The sequence below is a fragment of the Haliotis rubra genome, unplaced genomic scaffold (genome assembly GCF_003918875.1).
Source record: "Haliotis rubra isolate DU_JTF1 unplaced genomic scaffold, ASM391887v1 Scf799, whole genome shotgun sequence".
Classification (NCBI taxonomy): Eukaryota; Metazoa; Mollusca; class Gastropoda; order Lepetellida; family Haliotidae; genus Haliotis; species Haliotis rubra.
The window spans coordinates 286,534-313,931 of NW_025767522.1; the positions used below are offsets into that span (position 1 = coordinate 286,534).

At 39.6% G+C, this 27,398-nt stretch overlaps 1 protein-coding gene and 1 long non-coding RNA gene across 3 annotated transcripts; both read right to left on the bottom strand.

Moving 5' to 3' along the window:
• Positions 1-988: 988 nt before the first annotated feature.
• LOC124261378 lies at positions 989-26,526 on the bottom strand. Its single transcript, XR_006894306.1, has 5 exons — positions 26,431-26,526; positions 25,135-25,331; positions 24,437-24,646; positions 6,235-6,237; positions 989-1,030 (listed from the first exon to the last, which is right to left on the bottom strand). It is a non-coding gene; the product is annotated as an uncharacterized LOC124261378 (long non-coding RNA).
• Positions 6,968-23,299, bottom strand: LOC124261369 (toll-like receptor 4). 2 transcript variants are annotated; one of them, XM_046695676.1, is made up of 2 exons: positions 22,826-23,299; positions 6,968-10,094 (listed from the first exon to the last, which is right to left on the bottom strand). In XM_046695676.1, exon 2 carries the CDS (start codon positions 10,032-10,034, stop codon positions 7,365-7,367), a length of 2,670 nt encoding a protein of 889 aa, XP_046551632.1. In that variant the 5' UTR covers positions 10,035-10,094; positions 22,826-23,299; the 3' UTR covers positions 6,968-7,364. The 2 variants fall into 2 exon arrangements, with proteins under 2 accessions (XP_046551632.1, XP_046551631.1); XM_046695675.1 differs by lacking the exon at positions 22,826-23,299 and adding an exon at positions 17,627-17,683.
• Positions 26,527-27,398: the final 872 nt, after the last annotated feature.

Genomic DNA, 27,398 nt, shown 5'->3' on the forward strand with positions numbered 1-27,398 from the left:
ATCTTCGTGAGTACTTTCTAATGCTTCTACCACATCACTAGAAGAGCTTTAGCACCTGGACTTATTGATTGACATACGGAATGCCTTCTTGTAAGTTGATCATGCAAAGGCAATCGTTTAGAGACGCTTGAGCAGTTTGTTAAATAAAACATCCCATTCTCAACCCATTAAACATTCTTGGCCTCTCCACAATATCAAAGTTGAGGACAAATTGATTGTCAGATCTTTTTCTGAACGAATTTCTAGCAAAGGATCCCAGTGACCCCCGCGGATGCACCCCAGAATATTAATTACCTGATCCTTTATGTCAAATAGAACATCAGCTCATAGTTTGTATTTAAACTAAATAAGCGGTGATATAACATTCGTCAACATAAAACACCAGTCAGTTACGCTGTTTCATGTGTCTCATATCAAGAAGACTGTAAGACAAGAGGAATAAATCCAGCCTTTGGGGTCTACATTTCAGAACTTATCGATACAGTCGAGCATGCACTTTCAATGCAGATTTGAGTGTATGACGAATCTTGCTCAATAGTATTGTGATTGGATACAACATTCCAGACTTAGCAAGGCAGTTTTCGAAATGTTTCCATGCATGTTTACCGGTGAATGTACGGGTTAGAACTGACTGACTGACTGAGTTTAGTTTTACGCCGCTTTTAGCAATATTCCAGCAATATCACGGCGGGGGGACACCAGAAATGGGCTTAACACATTGTGCCCATGTGGGGAATCGAACCCGGGCCTTCGGCGTGACGAGCCAACGCTTTAACCACTAGGCTACCCCACCGCCCCGTACGGGTTAGAATATTGATCATCAGTAACCCATGCTTGTCGTAAGAGGCACCTAATCCGGGTGGTCAGGCTCGCTGACTTGGTTGACACATGTCATCGGTTCCAAGTTGCGCAGATCGATGCTCATGCTGTTGATTACTGTGTTGTCTGGTCCAGACTCGATTATTTACAAACCGCCGCCATATAGCTAGAATATTGCCTAGTGCGCCCTAAAACTAAACTCACTCACTCACTTACTCCATTCATGTTTGTTCATGACAAAATGCGAGTAGATATGAAGAGCTGTGGTGTTAACCTTGTGTTGTTTTCAAATGGGTGTCTACGAGGCTGGAGAACTGTCCAAACTGTTATCCCGTCTCCTCTCTGAGCCATGGCCGCACCCAGGAGTGCCTGACTGCAGCTCTCCTGGCCCTTTGTGGTTGGAGTTGTAGCTGGTCTGGCTGCTGCTGGTCTGTCATTTGGATTTCTGCTTTAACAACGGCCATTGACTTGTCCATATCGCTGGTGCCAACGGCTGGAACAAAGGAAGTCATTATTGTATTTGATTTCGCACATTCAACATTGGTTAGCTGTGTCTTGGTTTTCAGATGCTTAGTGATGTCCTTTACCCGAATGTGCAATGCTAATATCTGAATGATAGTATGAACAATGTACATACTTTGTAATAACCTTGGCCCCGTTTCACAGAGCTCTCGTAGCGCTACAACTATCGCAAGTTATTGTTACAGTATAGTAAGTGCGAATGCTACAAGAAAAGTTACGCGATTTTAGGCTTACGAGAGCTTTGTGAAACGGGGCCCAGGACTTGGTTATTCCTGGGGTAGATGTATATTTGTTCTTTCTGATCGTACATGCTGGTTTCTTTTTTTTTACATTAAATCCCTGTCGAACAAACTGCAATATGGGTGTACAATCGTACTTGATCATACAAAATCGTAATAAATGCTCCAAAATACGCCAGGTATAGGCAGATCTACAACAAAACATTCTTCTTCACAACAAATACCTCTAGAATAACGTTTGATGACATGACGGTTAAAACTACAAACTGTCAGCTCCTGGACAGTAAAATCACAACGCAATGGACAGTTTGTTTGCTAAATTTGAGCAATTCCAGATAAATTGTACAGTTTGATTTTTCGACCATAACTGAAAAAATACTGACGCATTTAGCCTAAACTGTGAATGAAGGCCTAAAATAACTAGATATAAGAATTGACAGCCAAAAAAGGCGTGTCTGCTGATGAGGTTGTCATATTTCGTGGTGAAGCGATCATTTTCCGCGATCTTGTTTTGACACTCAGGAGGATGCCCTCCCTTAACGCACAATTGCAATAAATAGAGAGGGTGTCAAGCTATTATAGAAAGATCTGTAAATTTCTAGACCCCTCTGATAAATGGCAAAACCTAATTTACTTGCAAAATAATGAAAATGCGAGGGAAAACTTACCTTTACTCTTGCGCCACATGTTGGTCTTTCACTGTCCAGCGAGGAAATGGAGTTGCTTTTGCCTTTGTTTCATTCGGGCAACTCTGCATTTTGCGTGGACAGCGCTTCCACCCTGTGTTATGTTTAGTAGAATATTTTGCCTTTGTTTCATTCTAAAGTGCCGGGAAGTTTGAAAGGGGCAGTAGGATTTGACCAAGAGTGTTTTTTTACAAAACACATACATGACTCTTAAATGACCAGTTTCAGTTTAATTCATTTTCTGTTAATTACTAAGATTGAATACTCGCTCTTGCACGGCAGTTCAAAAGTTACCAGAAATCCATGCATATACGTTTTGTTTATATGTTTTCTATTGTAACCAGGAGGATTAGTCAAAATGCAGAATGGTATAAGTCGTCGTCGTAGTGCGAGATTTTGCATCATGGATTGTTGACAATTTCTGTAATTATTTAAATCAATAAGATCTATCGATTTTTCCAGCCTAATTCTTGATACGAAACTATTCCCATGCATATTCTTAGATAATTGATCTGATGTGCTGAAAAGACGAACGAATCTCGCTGTTGCTTCAAAGTAAAAAATCTGAATTTTGCTTTGTTATTAGTAGTATTTCACACAAGTTCACTTCTCCGAGCATGGCGTCCTTTTCAACATCTAGTTTATTTCGCTTCATTTCATCCTGGCATTTTATATTGCTGACATCTGTGATTCTAAACTAGGGAGTTGTGAGTCAGTGAGTCTGGTTTTACGCCGATTTTAGCAATATTCCAGCAACATCACAGTGGGGGACACCAGAAATGGGCTTCAAACATTGTGCCAATGTGGGGAATCGAACACGGGCCTTCGGCGTGACGCTTTAACGGCTAGGCTACCCCATCGCTCCAGGGTGTTATGGAGAATGACGGAATGTACGTATCGATACGTGAAGTAGTTAGCGTTCGACTATATAAGTAATCATGGTGTAAATGTAACTGCACTTATTAAACCGGCTGATAAAAACAATGTGGTTTCCGAGATTTAGTTATGAGTATAAACACAGTAAATGTCTATTATCGTGCAACGAAAAAAGAACTGTACGACGATATTGTTTCAAAGGGGTGAAGGGAAATTGAGAACGGACACAATATATGCTACCTAATATGTGAGCGACTTACAGCCTTGTCAGGCATACCCCGTTCAAACAAGCTGCTGAACATTACGGAATAAAAAAATTGAAATTCCGTATTTTTTCTCAAACAGCTGATCGTGAGAGCTATTTCTGTGTGCGAGACTTCAAAGATAAACTTCCTCTTCAAACAAACCGCTGGTCTGTTACGAAAATGTAAAACAGAAGAAGATAATGTGAATGATATCCTTACCACATGGATGATGAAGGTGTTAACAAGTCTGCCCTAGCCGAGGACACTCCTGTGTGGAAATTGAGACTATGTTTGTACATTACGCAGTTATAGATAATAATACAAACCATACATGGACTATACAGTCACTAATCTGCCACGTCAACCTTTACTGTACTTTACTTTTTCTTATTTTTTTGTTGGTTTGTTGCTTAACGCCTCACTCAGCTAAATAATATGCCAGTTATATGGCGGCAGTCTTTAAATAATCGAATCTGGACCAGACAATCCAATCATCAACATCATGAGCATCGATCATTGGGATACGATGACATGTGTCAACGAAGTCAGCGAGCCTGACCAACCGATCCCATAAGTCACCTCTTACAACAAGCATGGGTTACTGAAGACCAATTCTAACCCGGATCGTCACGGGTCAGAAGTTCTGGACTCGGATACTCAGGTAGCTTTACCCGACCTGACCAGGCACTCGTTACTCATTTACATGAATTAAATTTCTATGAAAGTTTTACCTTAAACATGTCCACATTCTTCGAATTAAAGTTTTGTTGGGAAATGCGAAAATACTTAAATTTGACTTGAGTTTCCATGGAAACGAAAGCATACTAAAAATAATGTTTTGATTAAAACGCAGAACCTCACTTACATTCAATTAAGTGATTTATTACCACGAAACCAACGTGACCCCTATCCATGTTTTAGATGATGTTGGATTAACATTTCTTCATTGAGCATATCATAACTGAATTTCATCGTCGGGGTCATCTATTTGCTTCCTTATAAATCGGAAATTCCAAGGATTATATGTTACACTCTACAAACGATATACATAATTCTCTCTTGCTTAAGGACCGAATGCTTTTTGTACAATAAACTTCTTAAGACGTCTTTTGACTTCGACTTTGACAAAGCAAAACAGGTATGAGAGACCACTAATATGCTGGGTTTTTTAAATCCAATACTCCGAGTAAATCTGTACATTTATAATAGAACACCGACGAGAGTTTTTATGATGTACCTGATTTTTTAACAAATTCGCTTTGCCTAAGACGGCAGTGGGTGATATCAGGAAATATAAAATAGTAAGGTATATTTGCGAGCCTCATGTATTTTGAATCTTATGCAACTTTAAAGTCAGGGTTGAAGAGGAGTAACATGCACGTGCCCCTCTGGATTCCATGGGGTTGAACGGACTTGACTGACGGGTGTCTCCTGTACACTCACGTGATTTAGCGGTACTGCCAATGTTTGCATGTTGTATAGACTTGAATTTTAGACCCCTCGGTATAAAGTTACAGACAGATCTGAAGAGCGAAAAGCTCTGTCTAAATTATATATGCCTAGCTCATCAACATGACAACTTACTTGTGAAATAGTTTCCTGACAGCGACGACTGACACGACAGCTACAACAACACCTCCGACAGCATGCAGCACTTTCTGTGTTGTGTCCATGTCGCTATAAGCATTCAGTCCATTACTGATGGTCTGAGTCTTCCTGTGTTGTCAATGTGCACTGCACTGTGTTAAAAACAGGCCAACCTGTATAACACCCACAATGCTAGCGGCAGTACTAGGTCATATTGAAAAGGGGAATACGCGTTGAGCGACGCAATCATTCATTAGGCTTGAGCTCGCGATATCGTTTACTGCGTGTGTAAAAATATGCATTGTCCTGCCCGATTTCCTACGATTAGGTATGTCGTTTATATAACATGCACTATACTAGAGAATTGATGCAGAATGTCCATATTTCATTTACGTTATTATGGCTAACCTAAAAATAAATTATCACTAAACTCAACTGCTTCCTGTGATAAAACAAACCTCCAGGTAAAGGTTAAAATCTGGACCTGTTCAGGCTGACATTCGTGTCTGCAGCAAATAGCAATACCCATTCCCGTTTCGAATTTAAAATCACCAATTACACATAGTTTACGAAAACAGATTATAGGGATGAGAGATGTGTTTATCTCCTCGCTATTATTATTCTTATTCTTTTCAGGGTAGTTGGTGTATATATTAGACATTGGGTAACTTTAGATGAGGTGAAATTGGGTTTAACGTCGTGCTTGAGAATACTTCGCTCATATGACGACGTGCATGCGTGTGTATGTGTATGTGCGGCTGCTTGTACTAGCCCAGACTTAAGCTGGTTTTATAGTGCTAGCCCACTGAGATACCATGCCGCAGTGAAGCATGAATACCCCACTCAGACACATTATACTGACTCCGAGCCGACCAGTCCTTGTTGTACCCATTAATGCCGAGCGCCAGGCAGGGACCAACAAGTACCATATTTTATCGTCTTTAGGTATGACGCGGTCGGGGATTGAACCCGCGACCTTCCGCTATCCGGGCGGACGCTCTAACCACTACACCACGGAGGCGGTCGGGTAACTTTAGACCTGTTTACAACATCCGAGTTAGTATTCAAGGAATTATTAATGTAGTTGTGAAGCCATGGGACAACTTTAGACCTGTTCACAACATCACCGTAAGTAACTTCTTTGAGAGGCATTTTAGAAGTTGTATAGATGAAGGAAAACCAAGTTCTATGGATAGACAACTTCTTTATTGCAATGGGTGCGATGTTTCGGTGTAGGTACTAACACCGTTATCAAGCAACTACCTACACCGAAACGTCGCACCCATTGTAATAAAGAAGTTACACCGAAACGTCGTACCCATTGCAATAAAGAAGTTGACTATCCACAGAACTTGGTTTTCCTTCATCACAGTTAGTATTCAAGGAATTATCAAGGCAGTTATTATCCCCCGCAGCGCGTTTTGCGGGGATATTAAAATGCGCTCCGTCCGTGCGTCCGTCCGTCCGTCCGTCCGTGCGTCCATGCACATTTGTCTTTTCCGGAGCAGAACTCTAAAACCGTTCACTATTTCGTCACCAAACTTGGCACATAGATTGGTCTGGTGGTGTACTGGTGCCTTTTGGTAGTTTTGGTTTTCTGAATAAAATATCTTTTCATTTCCATGCCAAAAAGTTTGACTTAGAATCTGGTGGTATTGCTTCTTTCTGGAGCAGAACTTTGAAAACCTTTCAATACTCTCCTTCCACTTTTCTATATACACACCAAAACATTTGACATAATCATAACTCGTAGACATATTCATGAAGAGTATTTTGCCATTGCGGGGGATATTGACGACTTTGTCTTCTTGTTGTATTGACATTGGGTAACATTAGACCTGTTTACAAAACCACAGAGCAGCTTTAATCATCACTCACTCATCCCTGCGAGGAAAAACAGTTCTTAACTACATATAAAAGCAAACATTTATTCAAAGATCGTAAACAAACGAAACAATTGCAGATATATGTCTGCTCATAGGTACAGTGGATATTATCCCATATTCGGGAAAATACAAACAATGATATAAAACTGATATGAAGGAAAACAAATGAACACAAACATTATGATGAGATGGAGCTTACGATAGGTTTTGTGACATGGGTTCTAGCTTCAGTGACTGGTTGATTTTAGTAAACAATCACGTTAAAGTACATGTTTGTTCTGTTAACATTTCAGTTCCATGTCAGAAAATGATCAAATCCCTACAAACATATATTTACATTGTGTACTGCTGAAACGTAGTGTTTGAACTGCTATTGCTAACTTTCCTCAAAGAAACCGATAATATAATATATCACTAAGTTTCGCCTATGTGAAAAGTATGAAATTAGAAATGATAAAGGTAAGTTCAGTTATGAAGCACGTGCTCCCATATCTAGGCAAGCAACTACGCAGTATGTACAGCACGTTGAAGACTTTCCCAGAACACCTCCTGACCTTCCCGATCATCCGTGTACTCCAAGTAGGAGTCTTGACGCATTAATTCTACAATGTTAGGGGGTAGATTCTTCACGGGGATCTTCTCCAGGATTACCACCAGCAGTGTGTTCCGTCCAGTGTAGATACTCTCCATCTTAGCCATCTCTACTTCGTACTTACACCAGTAGCTCTTCAGGAAGTTCCTTGACAGGATTATCACTGTCCTCCTGCTTGATCTGATGGCATGCAGGATGTTTGCAGCAATAGCTTCCCCCACAAGAAAGTCTCGATGGTGGATACAGAGTCGAAGTCCATGCTGTCCTTCCAATATCCGCCTCATGTCCTCCACAACAAATCCTCGGTCCTCGTCAGCATAGGAGATGAAAGCATCAAACTCAAACTGAGGTCCACCATCTTCTTCCTCCTCCGCAGCCAGATAACCCCGGTGTTTTATTCGTACCAGATAGTAAAGATACCTCAATTTCCATCTAAACCTGTACCCTATTCCTGTTGTGGACAAGCTTAGAACAAGCATCACAAGGCAGAGGACACCGATAGATAAACCTAAGTAGGAGGTACACTTTTTGTCAAGGTCAAAAACGATCTGATGGATGTCTTTCAGGAATAGTTGTCTGTTGCTGTCATCCACGCAGATCATCTTATCAAGACCAGGTAATTTAAAAGAATTATCTATCATCCATTTCAGTGAGTTCAATGTCAAGCAATTGCACTTGAGAGGGTTGTCATTAAAGTGAAGCTGAAAATCATGTCTCACCATGCATCTGACTTGATGGCGCAGAAGAGATGGAATTTCATCAAAAGCGTTTCTTGATAAATTGATGCTTGTCATATTGAAATTGATTATATCGATATTCCAGGACATCATATAATTAGAACCTAATTTTAAGAATTCAAGCCGACTGCTATTTTTGAAGATCAGCTTTGGAAGTGAACTTATTTTATTATTTGATAAGTCAAGATATTCTAGCAAAGGCATTTCACTAAATGTGTCATTCGTGAGGGTATATCCAAGATAATTGGAACTGATATCCAGATACTTCAAGGATGGAAAGTATGAAAAAACTCCTTCAGCAAGGTGTTCGCAGAAATTGTTAGAAACATGTACTTTTTCTAGGTGTGTTAATCCTATGATGGGACCCGTCCACAAGGTAAAATAATTAAACGATAAATCTATCTCCCGAATTTTGTTTTCACCAATTTGGAAACGCAGTACTTCAAAGGCCATTTTTGAATGACTTGCATTGATAAATGTAACATTTGGAGGCACATAAATTGTAACATTTCCCCTGATAGGTTTGTTATATTTATCCAGTTGAAGAAGGCGACGCGAATGAAGGCTTGTAGTGTCAAAGAAGGATATTATTGATGTATCTTGATGCGACGCATCTACCCACTTCAAATCAGTCAACACCGACAATTCCATCAAGTAAAGCCCAAACGAAAGGTTATTCTCTTTGATGGATATCTTTTTGAGAGACGTTGGAAGGTTACTCATTACATTTTTATCAATAATTTCTATTCTGTTTGCTTCAATGTACAATTCTTCTAATTTGGTATTCTTCAGATATTTGACATCTTCAACTGTCAACAGTGTACTACGCCCCATTATTTGGCCTATTCTATTTACGTTTAGTGTTCTCAGAGACGAATTCTGCAGTCCATACGTAGCTTGTCCCATTTTTGTTATTCCCAGATATCTGTTATGTGACATGAGGAGGGATGTAAGATTCTTTAACACTTCAAAAGATGATATTTCAATGTCAATCAACAGACAGTATGACACATCCAGAGTCTGTAAGTGAGGCACATCCTCAAATGTGTCATTCCTCAAGTAACGTGTGTAACATGTCCTAAACCTTCCCCCTAGTGATAGTGACTGGAGCTGCTTCAATGTGAATCCCTTTCCAAAATATAGTTCTTTCGGTCCATCAATGCGCAGATCTTGTAAGGAGATTAAGTATTTGAATGCAGGGCCCGGGTAAGCATCTCGCCCAAAGTGGTTTCCAAAATGCATATGGTGAATATCTTTCTCAATGAAGCTAGAATTTGGGCTGTCTTTCAATGATCGGCTTTCCACTCTTCGGTTTAAGCTTTCATCATAAGGGCGAGATTCAACATTTTGGTTAATGTGGAGTACTTTCAGTTTGGCCTGACGTTTGAATAACCCGTCCCGATAGACCTTTGTTGGAGATAAACGATTGTGAGTGAGATTCAAAACTTCAAGGTTTCTTAGCTCTTGAAACGCGCCGAGTTCAATGTCCTTGAGACGATTGAAAGACACATCCAATCTGGTAAGATGTGCATAACTGAGAGATCCATTTTCCAAGCGACGTATGTGGTTTACTGAAAGATTGAGATCGGTTATGTTGGATAGTAGATGTGATGGGACTTTCTCAAGTGTCCTATTCCTACAATCAGCTATGACTCTCTCTCCATCGTAATGACATTTGCACGGCACACACTGATCTTGATTCACATGTTGATGTGCATCATCACTTGTATCTTGATCTGCATTATTGCGTGTGTTTTGACTTGCACTATTACGTACACCCGGACGTTCATCGTTACTTGCATTATCAGTTGCAACGTATCTAGCATCTCGACTCGCAGCTTGCATTGATGTGATAACATTATTAGACACTCGGAGTTCCAGAAGTAGCACCAGCACCAGAAGGTTCTGAAAGTAGCATATACAAACATTATTTGCAGATAAAGACGTCAAGAAGAATGTGTTTGAAAAAAACCCGTAGAATGTTCCAGAACAATATTTTCTTTCAGATTTGCAGTATGTGCTAAAAGCTCTAACTGGACCATTTTCGGGAATTCCAAAGCGAAAGCGCAAGCCTTCTTTTGCACGTGTTGTTTACGAGTGGGATGTAGCACGATGGTAAGGCCACCTCAATTGTTAACTTAACTAACAGAGTCTATAAGTTCACAAATCAACACAAAGGTATCTCCACGGCAGCGCAAAATAGAGTGGTAGTACAAGTTCAGTGGAAATATACATGTAATATACTCTTCAAAAAGAAAAGTAACTTGACATGCTGTTTTGAAGTTTACTTACTGAATACATATAACTGATTCAAACATGACATCATTGCTCAATTACAGTAAAATCATCACTTTACAAATTTCCAAAACATTATTATCCAGAAAATGTTTGGTAAAACTACCAAGGGCTATAAAGCCACTTGGTCAGAGTAAAATGTCAGTATCTGGAGTGACCACCACGAACATCGATAGCAGCTTGGCAGGGGTGACCCATAGGAAAGGAGATGCCGAATGCTGTCTTGGGGAATGTTTTGATACTCTTACTGAAGTGCTGTGTGCAGTTCTTGTAGTATCTGAGGTGGTTGAATATGCTGGCGCAACCGTCGATCAATAGTATCCCATAGGTGTTCAATGGGGGACAAATCGGGTGATCGAGAAAGCAAAGGTAACACCTGAACATTGTTTTGCTGGAGGAAGTTCTGTCAAAACACGTGCAACGTGAGGTCGAGCATCAACCGTTGATGAAGGGAACGACGTGACGTTGATCTGGTCTTCTGGCAAAACGTCTGGCTTCCCATAGCCAATTGCGCAATGTCTGGTCGGAGATTCGGCGCTGTCCAGGGATTTGGATAGTTGTGGATGATGCGGTAGTGACGTTTGAATGACTGACTGACTGAGTTTAGTTTTACGCCGCTTTTAGCAATATTCCAGCAATATCACGACAGGGGACACCAGAAATGGGCTTAACACATTGTGCCCATGTGGGGATTCGAACCCGGGTCTTCGGCGTGACGAGCCAACGCTTTAACCACTAGGCTACCCCACCGCCCTGACGTTTGAATGAAGATGTCTCAACCAGATATAGCAATCCTGGGCGGCGGTTTTAAACTCTAGGTCGACCTGACCTTGGTCTGTCATTAACACTCCTAGTATTGTTGTATCGGGTCCATAGGTTTGAAATGGTCTCTCTGGACACGCTGAAGTGCCTTGCAACCTCTTGCTGCGATGCCCGTCCTTGTAAACGGCCTATGGCTTCTGACGGTCTTTTCATTCTCTTGTCGTCTATAGTGGCTTAAAGCAATGCATGTTGCGTACCATTGATGTGGCTTTTTAAAGCCTACAGTCATAGACTTCAGCTCAGGGTGATACACAATTTCATGATGCAAGTGCATTTCATATAGGGTGCGTTTTAGCGATTCACGACAGACGTTGGTGTAATGTAACGTTTTTGTTCAACGTTTCTTTTTCCAAACGTTTTGTCGTCGGCAAACATTCCCCCACATGTTGGGATTCAGCATGGATTAGTTTGTGCCAAATATTTTCCTAAATTCAAATTTTTCCTGTGTCAAATTTCTTTGTTTGAAGAGAATATAAGAGCAGCGATTATATCAATAAAGACATTGACGATAATATTCACTTCTCAGAAACAGTAGTCCAACTACTGGCAAATAAGGATAAGTTGGATCAGTGCAGAGAACGCATTTACGAGAAGTAGGCGGTGCACGGCAATGATCTCTCTTTTCTTGTGATGTAATTCGAAGTGCGAGGCAAAGGTTATCTCTCAACTCAACCCACAACTCTAAATATAGCACGAGACTAAATATAGCACACCACTGCCCTCACTGAATATCACATACGATGTATTACACCTGGAACATTTGTTACACTATACATGTCACTGTAAGGTATCAGTATCAAATTTATCTTTGGGGTGCGACCGTTAAGATTTATAAATCTTCAAATCGTTATGGCACAAGGCTTGTATTGCTGAAAATATTAAAAAATACAGGTATTTTATTTTTAACCAATCAGAGAGCAGCTCGTAGTTGATGCGAGCAAATTGAAAGTGAAGGACAAACATGGCGGACTCGATCACTCGAAACCGCTATTTTTCCAATAGAGTTGTGTGTGACAGGTAAAATCAATAACTGATTTCATGTAAGAGGTTAAAATACGAAAGCGGCATATCTAGCAATTACGGTTACGTTTTTTCGCCTATTGCCTGTTTCAGTTGAAATACTTAGCATTTCTCCGTGAATTCCGGCTGTGTATTCCAGAATTTCAAGAGGCAAAAAAAAGTTCGACATGTGAAATGTTTCTTAGAAATTAACTTTACTGCAATATTTTGAACATATTATTTTGAAAGAGTACTCGCTGACATCTACGTAATTACTATCAGCCATCGTGTTTTGGACAGGTCGCGGTTGTGAATCATAAGTATTTTGACAGACAGACAGACAGACAGAATGACAATTTATTTCAAGTATTCAAGGCCATGGCCCATATTACAAAACAATTTTCATAAGTGTATTCAAGCTGGTCTTGTTACAGGTATTTGGTCACCACCGGAACAAAGATGCTCTCGTAAAATAATATAGATGCTACACTAAACTATCAAATAATATTTCAGCATAAATACTGAAGATCTAATTTTAATTTGTTGTATTTCTTATCCTAAAACCTTTATATAAAATCCATGCCAAATTTAATATTACGTTTTTATCAGTACTTGACATAATTCTAACACAATTGTCCATAGAAGAGCTATTTCTTATACTATTATGAAGATATTCTCTTCTTTGGGCTTCATAGCACTGACAGATCATCAAGACTTCTACAAAAATAAATTTTTACAATGACAATATAAGCAAATCTTTCACTAGCTATTAAATTGCAATGCCTTCCCGTTTCAATAGCTAGCCTGAAATTATTACACCTGAATTTACAGATAATAGTTCTTAAATGTTGTTGAATGTCAATTGAAAGATAAGACTGAACATGTAATATTGTTTTAAATTGACAATAAGTTTGACACTTGCTCAATTGTGGAGTAATACAGTGCCATTCCTGGCTCAAGGAGTCACATAATCGCTGTTTAAAAATAGAAATAAACATTTTCACATTGCCAATATCTTGACGTATCCTCAAAATTCCGAAACCGTATTGAAAATAAATATTTCTCACATGAGAGGCCCAAGTAGTTCTACCAACATCATCGAGGTATTTACGCATTAAGTAAGACTGCTAAGGTAAACGATTGTAATCTAAATGAATTATTCTACACCAGTATTTTATTAGTTTTAACATATAGTTGTACTGAAGTGGTACTCTACCACATTCACCAAGGGCCATAACATCACATGTGTTCTTATGTAACCTTAATATTCTCTTGCAGAATCTAGTGTGTACTCTTTCAATGGTTTTAGAATACTGTGTACCCCAAACCTCAGATCCATATGAAATAATTCGAACAATCATTGTATCAAATAGCTTGAAGGCATCAGTACAAGAGACAAAACCATGCTTTCTTTGATAATTATATAATGACATAAGTGCCTTGTTAGCCTGGGCGGCTAAACAGCTTTGTGCCTTTGACCATGAAAAAGTTGGTGTGAAAACGACCCCAAGATACAGTACAACCAGAAAGTATTGAGAATTGAAAGATTTTTGAATGTTTTGAACGATGTTTTTGGTGGAAAATCCAAAAATATCCATAGAACACGTGAGCAGATGGACTGACTGACTGAGTTTAGTTTTATGCCGCTTTTAGCAATATTCCAGCAACATCACGCGGGGGGGACACCAGAAATGGGCTTCACACATTGTACCCATGTGGGGATTCGAACCCGGGTCTTCGGCGTGACGAGCCAACGCTTTAACCAGAGCAGCGAGCAGATGGAAGTAAATGTCCCTCGAGAATATCTGTGTACCGCTCACTGTTCATATTCCCTTCAAATACACAGAGGGGCGTTGCCCCTAACACAGATATGCCACTCCACACGTTAAATTTCGGACTGTACTTTGGGCGCTGATACAAACTTAAGGTTTTTCAGTTTGTTTGGTCCAGAATGTCAGTGTATTAGGAAACAGCCACACAGAACTTTCATCTGAGAAAATCACAAATTTCTATGCTGTAAGCACCAGTTCAACCTTCGCTCCTTTTGTTCAGGTTTCATGATCGGTGATGGAATTCCCCACTTTTCTGCCAACCCATTGCATGCAGCTCAGTTCTAATTGTCTACTTACAGACAGCCACAGTTCCTCTATCAATCATATCCAGCCTTCAGTTTTCTAAACTCCTTCGTTTATTTTTAGAAACAAGGATACCAAGCCGCCCTCCTGTCACCGACAGTCAATTTTCTGGGCCTACCCGCGCCTCCCTGATGCTCAATGCCATATCCATTTGCAATATTTTTCAAAACACGATAAAACAGTGGACAAAGGGATGCCTGTTCTACTTGAAATCACTTTAGCTGATCTGATGCCCTTGTTATAATACTCTAAAATCAACTTCCTCTTCTCTAAATCATCCATACTGAGGATCACTGAAAATGTCGTCTGCTAACAAGGGGGGATAACTCTTCACAAACTAATGAAAAAGGATTAACGGAGTTGTCTCTCTTGAATGAAATCAAGCACTAGATAGCTGGTCAAGGTTGTTTATACTAGAAATTCAATTAAACATATTCCTAAAATTCTCAATAATTTCTGGTCATAGTATACCTATGTTTATTAACAACATCAATTTTCTGACCTTTAAAGTACCACTTCTCGTAACCTTTTAGAGGACCAACTCTTTGGAATACAATTATATTAGTTTTCTGTATATTTATATTCATACCAGTTGCTTCACAAAACTGTTCTAAAACATTTATTTTTCTTTGTAGATTGATAACAGAATCAGATACACCTGATACATCATCCGCAAAGTATAATGCTACAACATTTGGATGTTTTTGTGAAACAAATATACCATTGTCTCCTTTCTCTTCGAGCATTACAGACAATTGGTTTATAAAATGACAAATATCAGAGGACCCATAACACTGATGGGTGCCAATATTACCTCGTACACCTATATTGTATAAACTTAGAAGCAAAACATTGTGGTTTACACAATCAAACGCTTTACTAAAATCTATAGATATACAATAAAATCTGCCTTTTAGTGGAGTGACCAGGTCTAAAACCTGCCTGGAGTTCAGAGATAACATGGTTCTGCTCACACCATACAGGAAGTCTCTTGTTCAGGATAGCGGCTAAAGCTTTACTTAGAGTATCAATTAATGAAATTCCTCTATAATTTTCTATGTCATTCTTATTACCTGATTTATCTAGTGGGCAAATTATACTTTTACCTCACGCAGTGGGAAATATTCCATCATGAAAAAGTTTATTATATATGTTAGTCAATAATGGTACAATATAACAACTAGTGGACTTTAAGAATTCACTTTGTATACCATATTCACCCGGGGATTTTCCCATTTTTAAATTTGCCAAGCTCTGCTTTACTTCGTCTTCTGTAATAGGTGCATTTAAATTACAAGTTGAAGCATTTACATCCTCACAAGATGGCATGAAATGAAAATAAGAGGTTGTCTGAGAATTACAACTGTCATTCTCATGAGAAACATACACAAGTTTTAAAATATCTAAACCAATTATATAAAGTGATATTTTTGGGCAAGGAAATATTAATCCTATCTCTCTTTACCACTTCCAAAACCTTTTGGGGTCACGTCTGGCATTTACAAGTAGCATTCTCTGTTGGCTCCGAATAACTTCTCTCTTAACACAAAATAACCTCTTAAATGTATTTCTTAATTGTCTATACAGATCGAAGTTGAGGCCACACTGCCGATAATTCTTCAATGCTGCATATTGTCTATGTTTATAATACTCCAGTTCTTCGTCCCACCAAGGTGGTTGAGTGACATCATTAGTTGTGACTTGAAGTAATGGATAGTTTTCTTCATGACACTAGCAGCTGACTGATATAAACAAGTAATATCTTCTATGCACTTGAAAATATTATCTTTGGCTGAAGCATGTAAGCAATCACAAGATTGAAAAAATAGGTCTTGAAACTTAGTTAAAAATACTGTTGCAAGGTCATTGTTGCAAACATATTTCACCCAAGACTGTGTACAAGATAGCGGAAAATGTGATTAATCATCACGAGATAATATTCTAAAATCAATAAAGTATGGGAAATGAGGCCAACACATAATCAACTACGCTGAAACCATTGTAACACAAGTAATGTTTGCCTGTTGATCATCAAACAACCTTCCATTCATGGACTTCAAACCATAGGTATTATAATGTTTATTGTCGCGATTATTTCTAGGCATATCAAAGGTATCAGAATTTTGACACCAATTCATTCAACTGGATACATAAATATTAATCAGTACTATTTGATACATTTAAGCACTTGTATATTGCAACACTATGCTCCTTCTAATCCTTACAAACATGTCGTGCAGCGTGCTCTGTCGTACAGCGTGCTGTGACTGACGGAAATCTGGAAATCGTGGAAATCTCAAAATGGGGCTCGGCCGCTAGAAACGTTTGGCGGTCTGGCGGTACGAACTTGATATTATAACAATCACATTGTGCGTTACGAAACTATACTGAATGAGCGCACAGAGCACATAACAGGTGTAACCAGTAACCAGATGAATTGTAATGGCACGTACGGACGACCCACGTACGAATACACGTCTGTCACTAGCGTTCCCTTTCAGCAGTAATTTGAACGTAGTTGCAGTTGCACTTAGATCATTTCTAGATCATTTTATGTAAATGACACTGGTGATACTGCTAAAGATATAAGCAACGATTAATATCTTAGAGCAGTCAAACGATACAACAAAATAGAGTCTAGATGAACCACATGCACGCACAAAACACACACACACACACACACACACACACACACACACACACACTTTTTCGTGTGTCATTGACAGGTTTCGTCGTCCTTTCCTTCTGGCAAATTTCAATATTTTCTGTACACGTTTGGAAGCGTTCACGGAAACATATTGTCGAATCCATACATGGGTAAAATACATGTATGTGAGGTGTGTTTATGTGGTGTTTCTGTCGTGATATGTGGCGAATGTTGCTAAAAACAGCGTCTGGCTCAGTTCAGATTCAATGAATACCACACATTCCATTAACATAATTTACAATGGAAAACGAAAAATGGGTTCCATGAATACTTTGTCTTCCTGTTTTCGAGTAGGCATTGAGGAGACATGGTAATACCTCTGATCAAGTCCTAGGTTCGCTCTTGTTATGTTACTAGCCTTTTCAGAACCACGCCCGTGCTTAACCAAAGAGCTATAAACTTTCATAGCATACTTCCGTGAAGACATTACTTTTGATGACGTCAAACTAAACTCACTATCTCTAACGCCATTACTCGACCCGAACGAGCTCCATGTCCGAATCTTTACCAGCTCTGTTCAGCGTTCAGGATCCTTATAATTATATATCATAAGGAAAACTGCTTATCTAACCAATGGCTGAGTGCACACGCCTGAGCTGTAGATTAGATTGAAACATTTTCCTGCCTCGTGTTATACAGCCCCCTACACATCAAAAGTCAAAACATTGATTAACATTCTTGTTTCCTCCTGACTGGGATCCGTCCTATTCCGCAACTTAGTACAATAACCAGTCCATAATTTTGAGACCAACTATTTCAACTGGATATATAAATATCAATCAGTACTATTTGTTACATCTAATCACTTGTATATTGCAACACTATGCTCCTTCTTATCCTTGACAAACACGTCGTGCAGCGTGCTCTGTCGTACAGCTTGCTCTGACAAACGGAAATCTGGAAATCGTGGAAACCTCAAAATGCGGCTCGGCCGCTAGAAACGTTGGCGGACTGGTACGAAATTGATATTATAACAATCACAATGTGCGTTACGAAACTATACTGAATGAGCGCACAAAACACATAACAGGTGTAACCAGTAACCAGATGAATTGTGAATGGCACTTACGGACGCACCCACGTACGAATACGCGTCTGTCAACTAGCGTTCACTTTCAACAGCAGTAATTTGAACGTAGTTGCAGTTGCACTACTTCAACAATACCAGTCTAGATCATTTTATGTAAATGACACTGGTGATACTGCTAAAGATATAAGCAACGATTAATATCTTAGAGCAGTCAAACGATACAACTAAATAGAGTCTAGATGAACCACATGCACGCACAAAACACACACACACACACACACACACACACACACTTATTCGTGTGTCATTGACAGGTTTCGTCGTCCTTTCCTTCTGGCAAATTCCAATATTTTCTGTACACGTTTGGAAGCGTTCACGGAAACATATTGTCGAATCCATACATGGGTAAAATACACGTATGTGAGGTGTGTTTATGTGGTTTTTCTGTCGTGATATGTGGCGAATGTTGCTAAAAACAGCGTCTGGTTCAGTTCAGATTCAATGAATACCACACATTCCATTAACATAATTTACAATGGAAAACGAAAAATGGGTTCCATGAATACTTTGTCTTCCTGTTTTCGAGTAGGCATTGAGGAGACATGGTAATACCTCTGATCAAGTCCTAGGTTCGCTCTTGTTATGTTACTAGCCTTTTCAGAACCACGCCCGTGCTTAACCAAAGAGCTATAAACTTTCATAGCATACTTCCGTGAAGACATTACTTTTAATGACGTCAAACTAAACTCACTATCTCTAACGCCATTACTCACCCGAACGAGCTCCATGTCCGAATCTTTACCAGCTCTGTTCAGCGTTCAGGATCCTTATAATTATATATCATAAGGAAAACTGCTTATCTAACCAATGGCTGAGTGCACACGCCTGAGCTGTAGATTAGATTGAAACATTTTCCTGTCTCGTGTTATCGGCCCCCTACACATCAAAAGTCAAAACATTGATTAACATTCTTGTTTCCTCCTGACTGGGATCCGTCCTATTCCGCAACTTAGCAAAATAACCAGTCCATAATTTTGAGACCAACTATTTCAACTGGATATATAAATATCAATCAGTACTATTTGTTACATCTAATCACTTGTATATTGCAACACTATGCTCCTTCTAATCCTTGACAAACACGTCGTGCAGCGTGCTCTGTCGTACAGCTTGCTCTGACAAACGGAAATCCGGAAATCGTGGAAACCTCAAAATGCGGCTCGGCCGCTAGAAAAGTTTGGCGGACTGGTACGGAATTGATAGTATATCAATCACATTGTGCGTTACACAAATACATAACAGGCGTAACCAGTTAGTCAAATGAATTGGGAGTCATTGTACGACCTCTTCAGACAGGGGCAGTCTGTGACGTCTTATTTAACGACATGCTGCCTGAACTTCGTCCCAAAATATAGAAAATATACGACTTTTTAAAGTTTAAAATTAAAATTCATTTGTAAATACCATTTTCTTATGAAACAAGGAATTGAAATTCGGTGTAACCATAGTTGTTTGTAGTGTCTTTTTTCACTTTCACACGAGAAAATTCGGATCGGCTGATAAGAAGGTCATTGTCTGAATTGGTTAAGACTCATGTTTCGCTTTGTTACCCCTTAGCTACATGTATATTAAACATCAAACCTAAGTGTATCAGCACACTATTGGTATGAGTGAGGGAGGAGGCGTGTGTGCTTGATGTGGATGACAAGTCATGCGATATAGCGATGTACATTTTGGACGTACAAATTTTGTTTTATCCCAGGACCACCGGATTGTGCCAAGAGAACGGTAAATGTGTAATTTAAAAGTGACGACATAAAACGATATAAAAGTGTAATGAAAATAAAACAATATAACAGTGTAATGGAAAGTGTTTTTAACGAATTCTATATGAATAAGAAGAGCCACTTATCACTTCAGAACTTAAAAAAAAAACATACTGTGTTCTTTCTGCCCCATGGTGTGCTGTAAAGAAACAGTGGAACTTCATTGCATGAAATTATGTTCCACAGTGGTTTCATTTTTTTAAAACTATCTCCAGACAGACCCAAACAGCGATGATGACTGGCATTTGAAGAAAGGATTACGTGCCCTGGATGCAACCCGCCACAAAAGCATGACCGTTATGGTACTAGTCGAAATATGCTGATGCAACACTTTGAAAAATTTAGGAATTACATTGGAGATGAATATTAGTGGATTTGAATCTGCAGTAGCTTCCAGTAGTTCATTCATTGATCTGAATGAACTGAACTTTTACTTAATCAAATTTCATTGTGGATTTGTTGTCAAAACAAGATGTGAACATGAAGAAATTAGATAGAGAAAATACAGGCTTCAACAATTAGTTTTCTGCAGGAACACTTTTAGAGTCCGCTGCGGATATGTTTGAGTTTAACTAAGGAAAACTAAACATCGACGCTGTGATAAGACATGTGTAAGTATTGATTAAAAACATAGGCTGAGAAATGCTCTGTAGATTTTGTCAGTGTATACTAAACAGGGTACATAGAGAATCTCACCCAAGTGTCTACTGATATCAATTATATCAACACAAGTTGATAAAGTAACAAAAATGCGAGGCTTGCCGAGGATATTTTTACCATCATCAACGAGTGTTGATATAATTGATATCAGTAGACACTTGAGTGAGATTCTCTGTGTACCCTGTATGATCCTGATCTACGTTGATGAAGCCATAGCATTGTCAGGGCATTGTACAAAATCTACTGTAAATACATATAATGATTGGATTTTCATGATGTTGAATTTATCGAACTGTAGACTCTGAAAGCGAACGACACAGAAATGCTTCTGTTGCGCACAAGTGCAAAGGATCTGCTGCTGAGAGTATGGAGAAAGATTTAAGATATATGTAGATTTTGGAACACAACTCAGGCTTATAATGCAGTCGGAATGGTAAAAGAGATTGCTTTTGTCAACGATTATGATTATGGAAATCATTTACAAGTGATTATGCAGTCACGAGTCATTCAATAACTATTTGACCGTTTTTCGCATTTTGACGGTGTTTGGTGATTTATTGTGTTAGTCGTGCACAAATGATGGAAGAAAGAACATAAAATGAGGTATCATATTCACCAATTACTATTCCCGGCCACGCTATCATCGATCTCATAAATGAGCAGTACTGCAAACTCTTACTCATGTTGAGCAACGCCAGATTATATTCAGCAAAAGAGAGCGGTATTTAGCCATACTTTAGGGTAGACCCTTCGACGGTGATGTTGTGTCAGCATACGTGTTGAAAACAGTAAATCATCGGCTTTATTGTGAGCTTATAGATCGGGATCATGCAATTTTGCAAAACACAAATAGCTTGTTACTTTGTCACAACTATATTGGCAGCTACGGATAGTGCAGAGTAACAGTACTGGGGCACAATCGGCCATGCCGAGGTTTGGAAGAGGAGTTCGGGAGGCTGGGATAGAGTTAAACATTCTTAATATACACGCGTGGTAATGGAAGAAATGTATTGGTTCAGTGGTTTTGACACTATTCTTCGATTTCACTCTTGATGTGGATGCGCCCGACGGACACATTACACTGATTCAGATCCATCCAGACTCCAGGTAACAGTAACTGCCATCTTGTTTGCAAAGGCGTGACCAGGGGCTGCTTTCACGAAGCAACCTTTACTAAGGTTAACCTTAACCCCCATTCTTTAACATTGCACTACAATTACCTTAGTGACTTACGATCACGATTCTTTAACACTGCACTAAGGTTACCTTAGTGACTTACGAATACCTTAGTGCTTTGTGAAAGGAGGCCCTGGAGGACAACCACTGCAAACCGCTCAGTGTGATAACAGTGAAATCAAGGTAGGAAAATTAGTTTTGCATATATATACTTACTAATACTAATTCATTCATTATTTCATTCATGATTCATTCATTCGAGTTTCAAGTTGGTCCTGTGTGGAGAGAAGAGGTAATATTAAACGAGGGTAGGGGCGGAAAGTTGTTGGATGGGTGGAATAGATGATATTTCGGTATGTTTGAGTCTCAAGGGCTTCCGTCCTACCGGAATACAGAAGATGATGTATCTTTGAATAAGTGAATTCGTAGAACCTGCAGAGAATTGGAACCCAGTAGAGTGAGAAGGGGATGCAATCGTAAATCCTTCTGATACCTGAAGACATCTTGCTGAATACTCCCCTTTGAATTGTCTTGTTGAAATCAGCGATTGTTGGTCTGAGCAAGTCCGTCTACCAGACCCTCGAGGATATATTGAATAGGAGTCCGTCTCGAGTTTAGAATGATTTGGCAAGTCTTGATTGCCTCAGTTCTAGAAAATGACACATTGTAATGAGTTCCATTTGGATATTTAGTATAAAATATATTTCTGGGACCAAATGTCAGTCTAGATCTGTACATGCACAAATATGAGCTACTGTCCATGTAATTCAGGCACAATTACACGCAGTCAACTCACAGAAACTGACCACAGATCTAGAAATACATGTATTGTAGTCAACGTAAGGCATACAGATTACTGGGGTTCAATTCTACCTGTAATCTCTATGCTAGAAAACAATGACAATGACATGATTCCATTGTTCAAAGCACAGATAGTCTGATATGTTCTTCCATATAATCATATTCGAAACAGTTTATCTTCTCACCTTGGGTTAAGATGCAGAGGCAATTAATTTCCCAGTGCCCGGTTGTAAACTTCCTGTGATATACTGTCCAAACAGCCAACCTGCAACAAGGTGGTTTCTGGGCAGAGGAAATAGCCATTGATATCAGTTAGTGGCACAGGCTAATAGCTGAATGTAAATTGAATGAAAACATCTGGACCAGGATAATATGCTCCACTGAAACAATTTGATAAGGCGATGTGTACACACAAAGGTGTTCTGACTAAAATCAATATTGTTTGTTATTTGCAACATAAGCTGCATCCAGAAAAGTATATTGATAGTGGTTAAAATGAAACAGTTAGTCTAGAGATTGGTTACGTACCTAAAGCGGAAAGTTAGCAACGGTTTGAGAGCGTTTGCAATTGTTTGGTCAAGTTAATTGTTAGTTGACGAGATTGGACACTGTGATCAAGTATGACTTTAGAACTACTGATGTGAAATAGTCTGATATTTCAGACTTACAATAAGCACAATCGAACTGATTGATCGAAATGCAACGTTGTACATTTCAGGATCTCTTACAAACCTTATAACAATCATCATTCTTTTGGGTCATGCAGGCTAGAATTGTACAGCTGGACGAACTGATGTTGGCAGGGCATTCGTACCCTTCTAACGAACACCTGGCCTGAACACTAATTTGCAGTGATCTATTGATATAGTTTTCACACCTGTTTCCCCATATACACCATACAGAATTTGTTTCTGAGGATAGACAAGATTGGATAATTCATTCCAAGTGACGTTCTATATTTGATACCTCTCTTCAAGGAAAATGAATATTCTTTCATTAAGAAAGTAACACACATCTCTGACGTCGTTGATATGGATGGCATGCATGGTTCTAAAACAAAGTTATAAAGGAATACATAGCGGTGGCGAACACAAAGGAATAAATACCGCCATGTCATAAATCATCAGAATGTGTAGCCTATGTCAAAATGACTGCTTTATGATTCGGCTCCTGTGTGGCCAAACAGGAGTCGTGTAAGGTTAATATTTCACAAGGAACTAAGGTACCTACTATCTGGCAGGTATGTGGGCTATCTTACTGTTGAGGGAGAACAAGAGGATGGGTCACAGTTTCAGTTTGATGACTTCCTCTCCTACTCTGTCGAGGACTATTGATTTATTGAGGACACAAGACATATATTGTAGGAGGGTATGGACTAACAAGATATATAGTCCATACCGAACACCGCACAGTCCGTCTCACAGGGCTGGTCCCCAATAAGGAACTTCTTGGTCCCTGGAACAACCAGCATGTGTGGACAGATGAATATATTGAAACAAAACAAATCACATGAAACAAAGTATCATCGCTCCTGAAATATGACAAACCACACCACAAGTGCCAAATTTCAGAATGCAGTTTCATCCTATTCAACACATGTGGAGGAGGTCATGGAACGTCATGCAATATTTTCCCACTTCAGTTATGATGCAATCCAGATCCCATCGTCTGTATTGCCATTGTCGGTTTCGATATAACAAGTGTCAAGTTTATATTTTGGTCCATCGGAACCTACCCTCGCTGTTTAAACATATTTAACGTCTCTGTATATAATTCAGTTCACAACAGCTTAAAACTTCTGCATACCTATGAAGTCCGACAGGGATTGTAGATCCTTCTTAAACATTTCTGTTCCCTCCTCTTCTATGTGTCGGCCCAAGCCTTGACTCCATATTTGCCTTTTTACTTGTCGTTGAAACATCCAAAACATAAACTTGCCTATTTTAAAAGCATTCAGCATCAAAGATTTGTCGTTGTCATATTGCCATCGGAAGAGGACAAGGAACCTGAAACCACAGTACCACAGTACTACTCATTCACTATTCATTCATGCAAGCAACCTATGATGGAAATTGCCAGAAGTTTATCTTAAAGACGTAATGTGTCCCCCTAAAACATAACACCTGTTGAAAGTTACAACACATCTTACATCGTGTATTAACGTATTTTCGTTTGACGCCGTTACGTGAGTGAGTGAGTGAATTTGGTTTTACGCGGCGTTAGCAATATCACGGGAGACACCAAAATGGGCTTCACACATTGTACCCATGTAAGGAATCGAACCCGGGTCTTCGAACAAACGCTTTCAACACTAGGTTACCCGCCTAAGAGATCGAAGCACAGGATAGAATGAGCATGATGTTAATCACAGCATTGTCTAGTTCCGACATATACACACCGCTATCATATACAAGGATTATTCAAGCAATCAATGTTTGCCGTAATGGCTACGATGGACAGACAAATTAAATGGCACCAACTGACTGTTTCTCACCAGTACAGATGTTCCTCCGCCATAACCTGCATCGCCAGAGCTACTCCTCTCTCAGCAGGACTCAGGTTCCTGTTGAGGTCCACTCCCAGGTTCTGGTTGAGGAACTCGATGCACAGTGTAGAGTCCGCTACTGCCTGTCCATTATACTCAATCCAAGTTAATTTGCCTTTTGATGAAGGTTGAAATCCATGGACGTTCTGTGTGGACGATCAAACTTTCATATAGAAAACTGACACTTACATGGCTTAGGATTAAAGTGATTCATAAAGTATTGGGGTATTGGTGCTTGATCCAACTGAATATGTGTTTTGTGCAACAGCTAGGGGTATGAATCGCTGCTCATGCAGTCAACAACTTGCTTTCTTGGACCAGATTCAGAGTGGGTGAGTGTGAGTGTGGGATTCACCCATGAGGGGAATAGAACTCGGGTCTTCAGCGTGTCGAGGCCTTCTTTGTCTTTTTCTCTCTATAAAATATTGTAATAGATCAAGGAACAGCTGATTATTCTCACTTGTCGCTGACATAAACTTAAAGTATTGTAACCCGGTCATTGTACGACATACACTGTGTAATTTAGTGTTCCATGATTTTAAACCGATATGCTACTCGTGACTGTTTTAAAATAGTACAATGGGCCGCTTCCGTGGTGTAGTGGTTAGAGCATCCGCCTGGAGGGCGGGAGCTCGCGGGTTCGATCTTCGGTCACGTCATACCAACATGCGTTAAAATATGGTACTTGTTGGTCCCTGCCTGGCGCTCGGCATTGATGGGTACAACAATGACTGGTCGGCTCGGAGTCTTTATAATGTGTCTGAGTGGTGTATTCATGCTTAACTACGGCATGGCATGTCAGTGAGCGAGCTCTATAAAACCAGCTTAAATCTGGGCTAGTACAAGCAGCCGGAATGCAGTCTAATATTGTTTATAATACACGAGGAGTCTCCTGAACAGAAAAAAATATACAGTCGAGCACCTTTAAGTTTATGTCAGCGACAAGTGAGAATAATCAGCTGTTCCTTGATCTATTACAATATTTTATAGAGAGAAAAAGACAAAGAAGGACTGTGAGACAGACTATGTTTGACCCTACACAACGAAAATAAGGGCGAAAACGACTGTCTATCTACCCGATCCAACTGACAGTCCAAGGCCCTTACCACTTATGCCCCTTTTCAACATGATCTTGAAATACCGATAATCATGGTGGATGTTATTTAGGTCGGCCAGTTTAACACAGCGTAGGTTCACTGACATACCCAGAAAACGATGGAGAGTATCGTGGATAGTTTCACTGACCTGGACACATCACAGAAAGTACTGTATGTTGTCGGAGGTATTGTCGTATCAACCGTATCGCTCGTCGGCCTGAGGAAACTATGTTTCAAGTAAGTATCTCTTGTGAATAGCTAGTCAAGAGATACTCACTCGATATTTCCCTAAACAAACGGGTGACCCAGTTGTCGACGTCGCTCTGCAGAGCGTCGTGCAAAATGTCCACTGAAGTATGGGTTGGAATACAAGCTCGCCCCTCTATGTCAACACAATACGCGTGCTCGTTGTGTAGGGTCAAACATAGTCCGTCTCACAGTTTCTGATTCGCATTATTTTATTTTCCGCTTCGCCCTTTCTGCAGCGGAAAGCACTGTATGAAGCAAGTCTAGATTTCCTCAGGTTCTGAATCTCCCTTCTTACTGGGGCTCCTATACAATTTCAAAGGAAGTAAATATTCAAAGATTAAGAGTCAGCATGGGTCAGGTGTGGTCAAATGTACGTCGTTACAGGACCATTACATCTTTAGTTTTTATAACTGTCGTGCAACATTTTATTTGTTTGCCATATGTGCTTGAGTGTGATATTTCTGCTATAGCATAAACTCTTTACCTCCCCCCCCCCAGGTGAATGCATCAGTTCTGCTGACTGCACGGGGTGGTGGGGTAGCTTAGTGGTTAAAGCGTTCGCTCGTCACGCCGAAGACCGGGTTCGATTCCCCACATGGGTGCAGTGTGTGAAGCCCATATCTGGTGCCCCCCGCTGTGATATTGCTGGAATATTGCTAAATGCGGCGTAAAACAAAACTCACTCACTGACTGTACGGATTTGATGATGTATATAATTGAAAATAGTTGCTGTTATTTATAATTTTTATACTACCATTAGAACACGATTTGAAGATATAAACAAATTCATGTTTCCAATGTATCCGTTATTCCTTTTCTTGAAACTTGATAAAACTTGAACACTGTTCACTGTGTAAACGAAATACT